This window comes from Nansenia antarctica, assembly GCF_963989245.1.
Source record: "Nansenia antarctica genome assembly, chromosome: 7".
NCBI classification, from domain to species: domain Eukaryota; kingdom Metazoa; phylum Chordata; class Actinopteri; order Argentiniformes; family Microstomatidae; genus Nansenia; species Nansenia antarctica.
The window spans coordinates 62,958,201-62,967,420 of record NC_137677.1 but is presented as its reverse complement, the minus strand read 5'-3'; the positions used below and the strand labels follow the sequence as shown (position 1 = coordinate 62,967,420).

The following is a 9,220-nucleotide window of genomic DNA, read 5'->3' as shown; positions in this document are numbered from 1 at the left end:
TTTTAAATTTATAAAAAAACAAAAAAATCACTGTGAATAATGCCTTTGTTTTCAGACTATTTAGTACATTGTACATTACATGTTGTGTTTAATGTGTTTAATGTGTTTAATGTGTTTAATGTGTTTAAATAAATCATTTGTAGACGTGGGGGATCCCTGCTTGTTCCATCTGTGGCCTCGGCAAGGTGACATCATCACGTCTGATCTAGATAAGACAACAGACGCGCTGATACGAGACTCAAGGTCTACAAACACACTGAGTCAAGGTCTACACACACACACGTCTGTCTGTCTGTCTGCTCACACACGGAGACGGGCAGAGGCCTGACACTGGGGACGGCTGAACTGATGACACCCAAAACCAGTTTATGAAGGGAGGCTGGTGGAGGCAGAAATCAGAGGACGGGCTCATTGTTATCCATAAGAACGAGAATGAGAAATCGTGAGCTTAGAATGATAAGGTTCTATCTCCGTTTAGGGTCGTTCAGAGATATTGAGCGTCAAGGTTTTTACATTCCATTATGTTTTACTAACTCAAAAATGTCAACATTTTAAAAATAACACCACACAGGCATTAATAAACACCTAATGGATTAGATTATGTAAAAAACAAAATGTTGACAAAAATGGAGATAGAACCTTATAATTCTAACGTCACGAAAATGGTAACAACCACGTGTGTTCTCCAATTCCATTCACCAGTCTCCACTGCAGTTTATAGTACCTCATAGAACATCCCCCACAATGCAACAGTGGTCTGAGGACAGGAAACGTGTTCAGTATCCCTAGGGTTAGGGTTAGGGATGACGACTTTCAAGCTATTACATACTATACTGTATTTGGAAGCTTATAAGGCCAAACCTCATGGAAGCATGCTGATCATGACGAGACATGTCCTAACGTTACAATACACAGTTCCACAGGATCATCTTGACCGCTTCCCTCACTGACAACATGACTCACAGTTTAGTCTCAGATGGGCAGGGAGGGACGTGAACGGGGAACAAACAACAGTAATCTTGAAAAAATCCTTCCATACTTGGTTGGCAGTTTATAGAGATTTGATTGAAATACTGTATGTATATAATACTATATGAAATACTACGAAATATATACCGGTATCAAATACTATATATATTATAATACTAATTATGTCTTTATTTGTTGTTAAAACACCACGGCGGCCCCCAGTCATCACCATGTAAAAAGGAGGATAAGGAGAATCATAATATTTAGCTAGTCAACCATCTGGCAGCCGTCGCCTTGACTCTGTGGTGTGTTCAGACTGCTTCCCCTTGGCAGGTCTGGGCCAGTAAGCCTTGGGGCTGTCCTTGGCAGATACTCTGAGGTAAAACGTGCCGTCAGTCCCTCCCTAGCCTGACGCATTGCCTGGCCTTCCCGCCCTGGCGTGCGTGTGGCAGAGTCAGTCACCCCCTCTCCCTTCTGGAGCATTCGTCCCTGGAGATAGAAAAAGAAGGGAGTATCGGAGAGAGAGAGGCTGTATGTAGGTGCAGGAAAGAGAGAGCATCCACCATGGCTAGAGAGTAGAGTCTCATTCATTTGCTTCTTCTAGGCACCTATAGGGGCGTGTCCTGGGGAAGGCAGTTGGTTGTGTGAGTTTATATAGAGGTTGGATTCTGAGTTATCATTAAGGGTAGAGAAGGCTGTTTTCAGAAAAGGGGAGAGACAACAGAGAAGGACCTCTTCTGTGAGGGAGTCTATGGTGGCAGTTATACCCTCCTACTAGAACATTCTGTGAGGGAGTTCCTAGAGGAGGGAGGACGGGCAGAGTCTGAGCCTGGACCAAGTGGACCATGTCTCTGCAAGGGGACGTGTGTGTCGTGACGGGGGCCGGCGGGTTCCTGGGGGAGAGGATTGTCCGACTGCTCCTGGAGGAGGAGACCCTCGGGGAGGTCCGTCTGCTGGACAAACATGTCCGACCACAGCTCCTACAGTCTCTGGAAGGTAGGTTACTAGACCCGGGGGAGGCTAGTGGAGGTAGAAATAAATGGGAGGACAGGCACATTGTATATCATTCCTCATTGCATTGCATTCCATCCATTACAATGACTAAATCACATCACACTTTTCTAACACATGATTCCCTCTCCTTCCCTCCCATCTGAATGTGGTACAGGGTGTAAATAGCAGCTCCTTTCACTCTCAGTAACAATGACAGTGAGAAGTAAATGTCCTTCTTTTCTATGCTTAAAACAAGACATAGGCCCAATCCAGTTTAATGTCATTTCAATGTATTATAGACCTTTTCTTTTTTATAACAAGCATAACAAGTTAGCTAGTATGCTGATTTCTCTAGCTAGCAAGCTAACATCACAAAATAGTTTTAAGGCTGATTGATTTGTGCATGACAGTCCTGTATTTTGATATATTTCCATGTCGCATTTCCATATGACACACAAAATGTAACTTAAGTCCAGCCGCGAAGTTGCTGCACTTGTTACCGCTCCTCTCAGGGGTGCAAACTGGTGATGACCCAAAAAGGTAAAAAAAAAAATGTGTGGCTAACCTTAGGGGGGGTAGCGCTAGCACTAATGGTGTTAAATGGATACCGCTAGCACTAACGGTGGTCTAACAATGATGCATGTGTAAGTAGCGGCAGCCCTGACCTTAACACCTGCAGAATTACTTCGAAAACTGTTTACCATGACCCCCCCCCCCCACACACCCACATTATTTTTTTGCAGATCTACATGATTCACATGGTTGGCATATTTTGAGATAAAAACGGCTAATTTAGCAGAAAGGTGACACATTTGCACCCCTGCCTCTAATATCAGTGCAGACTGGCAGGGTAGGAGCACAGGTTGCTATCCTACAGAGTACAGGCTATTCTGTCATGAACTGGCCTGGTAATAAAGCATTGTTCTTTTTTATTTGATGATCGATTGATAGCGTGAAACTTAAGTTGTGAATGAATCGCGAGCGTCCATGCTTTTCTATGATACTACTGATGACGTATCAGGGTCTTGAAGGGTCGTCCCATTTCATTGGGGAACATTTCAACCACTACCCCTTAAACCACTCTGTTAAACCACTACCCCTTGTAACTCTGTTCCGAGGGGTAAGTCAAAAACGAGGGCACTCGAAAAAGGGGTAAAAATAAGAAATGGGATTGGGCCTGCAGATTCATTGTGTTCATGATTCAAGCCAATGAATGAATGTGATTCAGTCAAAGGACAGCAAATACAGGATGATGCTTTTAAAACCTGGCTGTGGCGCAGGAGGTAGAGCTGCCGTCTAATGATCGCAAGGTTGGCAGATCGGCGGTTCGAGCCCCGGCTGGCCATATGTCGAAGTGTCCTTGGGCAAGACACTGAACCCCAAATTGCTCAGAGTGAGCGGGCTGGCGCCTTGCATGGTAGCTTGCCGCCATTGGTGTGTGAATGTGTGTGTGAATGGGTGTGTGAATGGGTGAATGAGAGGCCGTTGTAAAGCGCTTTGGATATAGGCGCTATATAAGTGCAGTCTGTTTACCATTTACCAAACCGTCTGCACGGCCACGTGAAAACTATACATGCCATGGTTTGGAGTATTGAGTATAGTATTGTAATACTGTAGTTGTACCCTTACAGATCTACCAACAGTTATTTTACTGGTATTGCAATACAATTTGGAATCCGCCAGAAAGATCTATATTTAACATTGACTATATTGCAATTGTTTGCTGACAGACTGAGTGACTGAATGCTTTTGATTGGTGGGTTTGCCAGAGGTCAGAGGTGAGACGAAGGTGAGCGTGTTCCAGGGTGACATCAGAGACAGCGAACTGCTGAGGAGGGCGTGTAAGGGGGCGTCGCTGGTGTTCCACACCGCGTCACTCATCGACGTCATCGGGACGTTGGACTACAGCGAGCTACACGGGGTCAACGTCAAAGGTAGGGGTCGTCTCAGCTAGCTCCACTTACACACGTGGTCTCATCTCAGCGAGCTACAGGGGGGTCAAAGGTTGGGTTGTGTGTTGTTGATATAACAGTAGTGTAATAGTAGATCATCTAGGCCCATCTAATAGTCGACGCCCTCGTCGTTCATCTCCGTGTGACGTCTCTGTCTCCTCCCAGGGACCCAGATGCTGTTGGAGACGTGCGTCCAGGAGAACGTCATCTCCTTCATCTACACCAGCAGCATCGAGGTGGCCGGGCCCAACCCCCGCGGCGACCCTGTCGTCGACGGCGACGAGAGCACGCTGTACACCTCCTCTCTGAAGTTCGCCTACAGCAAGACCAAGGAGGAGGCGGAGCGGGTGACCCTGCTCGCCCAGGGGGAGGTGCTCCAGAACGGGGGCCGGCTGGCCACCTGCGCCCTCCGACCCATGTACATCTACGGGGAGGGTTGCCGCTTCCTCCTGGGTCACATGGGCGACGGGATCCGTAACGGGGACGTGTTGTACCGCACCTCGCTCCCGGCGGCCCGGGTGAACCCCGTCTACGTGGGCAACGTGGCCCTCGCCCACCTCCAGGCCGCCCGCGCCCTCCGCGACCCCCGGAGACGAGCCGACATCGGCGGGAAGTTCTACTACATCTCGGACGACACGCCGCCGGCGAGCTACTCCGACTTCAACCACGCCGTGATGTCGCCGCTGGGGTTCGCCATCCAGGAGAAGCCGGTCCTGCCCCTCCCACTCCTCTACTTACTCTGCTTCCTGTTGGAGGTCCTGCAGGTGTTACTCCGCCCCTTCAAGCGCTTCGTCCCGCCTCTGAACCGACAGCTGCTCACCATGCTGAACACGCCGTTCAGCTTCTCCTACCGCAAGGCTCAGAGGGACTTGGGGTACGCTCCCCGGGTCGACTGGGAGGAGGCGAGCAGACGCACCACCGATTGGCTGGCTGCCCAGTTGCCTAAGGAGAGGGAGCGAATAAAGGCCAAGCAATAGTCCCATGGCCCCGCCCCGCCCCTCCTCACCATCCATACTTCCCAGTTATGCTTACATATCACTCTGTAGAAGTCTCTGACAGTATTGTATATTAAAATGTAGGTGTCAACAAATCTCTGTACCTATTCTTCGCGTGTCTGTTCCCATTGATGACGCCCCCTCTGTTCTTTATTATTTGTATTGAATTGATCACGTTAGCACCGACACTGAGTGTATTCTCTCTCTCTCTCTCCCAGACACACTCAATGTCCTTGGCTTTACTTATCTGGCAGAAAGGATTATTTTGTGTAACAGCCTCAAGAGCCAGATTAGCTCATTGTGTGTTTTCAACTCCAGCCAGGCAGCAGCTCCTTATCCACCAGGCCTAGACTGACTTCAGTAACGGAGGCCAGGCTTGTGGTGATTGACTGTTATCACAAGATATCACAAGTTCAGTGGAGGCTAGTGGCTCAGTTTGCCATTCCTCATTCCATTCTGATTCTATTCTGATTCCATTCTGATTCTATGCATTACAACGAGTCCGTCCTCCACCAGACTACCCAGGTACCTACGTTATACTATTATAAGGAAAATAGTCCCGATCTTGATAAATAAATAAATCTTTATTGTGTCACTTGTGTGAGTTTAGAGGGGAGTTAAGCCCAATGCACACGGCGTGCGATTTTGTCGCACGGCAACATTCGATTCTGTATTCACTTTTTTATAAATAAATAAAAAGTCATATCTATAACAAGACTTGTTTCGTAATAAACTAAAAACATCCCAGAGGAATTTCCTCTCATCTTCATTTTAGGATTAGGACAAATCTCAGGATCTCAGGGCCATAGAGGGGATTCAGTTGGATCATGGACCAAACGTGTCGACAGGCTGAGGCCTCTGAAACACTTCCTGGTTCAGACCTAGATACTCAACTGGGACATTGTGATGTCATGGTATAGTTCCCAGTAGCTCTGGCGGCTTTGCCTCTGCTCATAGTGGTAGAGACAGGAGTTTTTGAAGGATAAGACTGAGGTTTGTTTGGCTGTTGTTTTGGTATTGATTCGTTTGAGGAACTGCTTAGATTTCTGACTTGAAACTGAAGGGAATTGAATAAAGGGATTTGTTGTTGTTAAGGAACATTGAACATTTGATTTATGAAACTGACCCAACTGACCCCTGGTAGGGGCTAGGCTAGGGGTTGTTATCGGGCAGGGCTGTGTTCTGGCACCATGCGACCCATTCAGAGAGTAGCGTGCGTCCCCTGGCCCAGCTCTCAGACGCGGGGGTCAGTGGGACACACACACACACACACACACACACACACACACACACACACACAGACACACACACAGACACACACACACACACACACAGACACACACACACACACACACACACACACACACAGACACACACACACACACACACACACAGACACACACACACACACACACACACACACAGACACACACACACACACAGACACACACACACACACACACACACACACACACACACACTCACACTCACACACACACACACACACACACACACACACACACACACACACACACACACACACACACACACTGCATTAGCCAGAGTCCAGCAATAAAACAAACAGCCATTGATCACCAGTGACGTAACTGGATGCACAGCCAGTAACCAGTGACTCATTAGCCACTCATTAGTGATTAAACAAGCTAAACAAGCACAACAACAGCAGGAACAGTGTGTGTGTGTGTGTGTGTGTGTGTGTGTGTGTGTGTGTGTGTGTGTGTGTGAGTGTGAGTGTGTGTGTGTGTGTGTGTGTGTGTGTGTGTGTGTGTGTGTCTGTGTGTGTGTGTGTGTGTGTGTGTGCCAGCTTTTTTACGAGGAAGCAGAGAAAGGAAATTCCCCCAACCCCCCCCCAACAATTGTAATCAGATGTGGTAACAATTTCAATGCCAGCCATTGTGAAATAACCCCTTTCTCTCCAGCAGCTGTAAGTCTGCTAAGCAGATTTCTACCCCTGCTGCAGGCAGCTTCTGTACAGATAGAGAACTGAATGCTGTTTTCAGAGGCAAAGAAGCAATCATGGAACTACTGTATTAGTAGAGGGAAGAAGACATTCCATCAAGCTCATTTTGAACATTTTAACCCGTTCAACTCAACCCAACACAACTCAGCGGTCCAACTGTGAGCCAACAGTCTTCCACTCTCATCTCTCTAGACTCGCATCAGGAGGATGTTTTGGAAACGGGAAACAGCCGTAACTTTTCTCAGCCTTCTGGCGTTCTACGTTACATCAGTGGTAGGTGAGTACAGTTCACACTCGTCTTAGAAACATTGCACAATGTTTTTCTTCAGTTCATTACAGTTCCTGCAAATTCTTGAGGCATGATTCCTCACTGATATGCATACACTTTCCTTGCACTACTAGCCTATGATGGCATGTATAATATTTCTCTAAATGCTAGTTTGGACAGAATTCTGCAAGAGTTGAGAAACTCAAATTGTAAATGGAATGGATTTTTTTCTCGGAGGAGCAAGCAAATGTTCTCTATCGTTTGAGGCAGATATTTTGTTTGTAAGTGGTCACAATTTAGTCCACTAACAATTAAATCCACTATTTTCCTTGTATTGATTCATGAAATGACATGGTTTAAATGGCATAGTTACCACTTCTTTGAGGTAAGTTCTAGAAGACACTCATTATTACCAGATTAGTTTATATACCGGGGTCAGTGCTAGATGAGAAAAAGCTATTTTGCTGAGTCATGTAATCTTTGTTTTCTAGTTGATGTTACATTCAACATAATCTCTAGAGTCTGATTCAGAGAGACTGGGTCCAACAGTCTGGTATCTAGGCTATAGACAATGACAACAAATACTTAGTCATCAGGCCTTTAGAATGATCCGGATACTTTGGTGCTATCCAGGATCAGATCCATCTGTCTGGTTTTGAGTAGTGTAGTTTATTAAGCTACTTGTTGGACACTAAAATGAAGAATATAATTCTGAGTAGTTTAAGACTATTTATTGAAACAAAGTACAGTTTACAAAAATGTTGAGCTGGTTCCTGGTCTGATGGTCAGCTGAGGTGAATAAGAGAGAGAGCTGCCCCTGTGCTCTCCCCTTTATGTCCTTTCGTATGCAAATATAACTACAACAATGGTCCTATCACAGTCACTACATAGATGCTTGAGGTGTGAAAAAGAGGCAGAGGTCAGGAGGCCATCTTAAGGTACAGTCACTTTGGCCCTCCATCTTGTAAATGACCATTCCAAGAACAAAGGTTCGTAAAACCCCCACAGCCAGGAGAATCTTACAGAACTTATGCAAGTCAAAAGGCAAATAATACAGGCCCATACTATACAATTCATGTATGTGTGTGTGTTCAAGTAAAATATACTACAGTAGCATTGGGGAAATCAGCCAGCTCCATCTGATACTGGACAGCAGAAGAAAAAGAAAGTTATAAAAAAAAAAAATCTTGGGGCGCTTGGTGGCGTAACGGGTAAAGCGTTGACCACGTAACCGCAGGGTTCCCGGTTCGATTCCGGCTGCGAACATGTCCTGCATGTCTTCCCCTTCTCTCTCTCTCTCTCTCACCCTCTCACCACTCTAGAGGCAAATCTTTCCGGAGATAAAATGGCAGCAAAAGTAATCAAAAAAGTGAACCATAGAACTAGATTCTTGTACAGGATATCCTCACTTGTCAGTAAAAACACACTGAGGACCCTATCAGGAGCTCTCATTCAATGTCACTTCGACTATGCCGTAACATCATGGTACTATAGAACCACAAAGGCCCATAAAACAAGACTCCAGACAGCCCAAAATAAACTGGTTAGGCTTCTGCTAGGCCTCAACCCTAGGACACATCTAACCGCTGCTCATTTTTTGAGCCTTGATTGGCTACGAGTAGTTGACAGAGTGCAGCAGCTTGCACTGGGCCTGGTCTTCAAGATACGCTACACCACAAAGACACCCAAGTACCTGTCAACATACTTCCAAAAAGTGAGCAACGTCCACACATACAACACCAGAGGAAGCTCCACGAACCACGTTCAACCGCGTTGCACCACAAACAAGGGGTTAAACTCGTTTGCAAACTATGCAGTAAAAATGTGGAACGCCCTTCCTATAATCTTAAAGGAGTGCAAAACACTGCCCACCTTCAAAACCACTCTCAAAAAACATTTACAGGAGGCTGCAATCCGTAACTGGACCCTCTAAAACAAAAATCAGATTAAAAGACCCGAACTACCCACTGTACATACTTTTTGTCCCCCGCCCCCACCTGTGGTGTATGTCCCCACCTGTCCTACCCGCTGTACATACCTTATGTTTTGTTGTATTGTTCTT

The 9,220-nt window shown here is 46.3% G+C and overlaps 2 protein-coding genes across 2 annotated transcripts in view; both read left to right on the top strand.

Moving 5' to 3' along the window:
* Positions 1 to 1,814: 1,814 nt before the first annotated feature.
* Positions 1,815 to 4,891, top strand: hsd3b1 (hydroxy-delta-5-steroid dehydrogenase, 3 beta- and steroid delta-isomerase 1; the record flags this gene model as incomplete). The annotated part of the gene is made up of 3 exons (XM_080535941.1): positions 1,815 to 1,965; positions 3,732 to 3,896; positions 4,080 to 4,891. The coding sequence occupies 3 exons, from the start codon at positions 1,815 to 1,817 to the stop codon at positions 4,889 to 4,891; spliced, it is 1,128 nt and encodes a 375-aa protein (XP_080392067.1).
* A 2,206-nt stretch (positions 4,892 to 7,097) lies between these two features.
* The window catches only part of pla1a (phospholipase A1 member A), a gene marked incomplete at its 5' end in the record, with an annotated part of 16,396 nt that continues 14,273 nt past the window's right edge, over positions 7,098 to 9,220 (top strand). The window contains one exon of the mRNA XM_080535940.1: positions 7,098 to 7,167. Within this exon, the coding sequence (XP_080392066.1) occupies positions 7,098 to 7,167 (70 nt within the window). The remainder of the gene's footprint in view (positions 7,168 to 9,220) is intronic.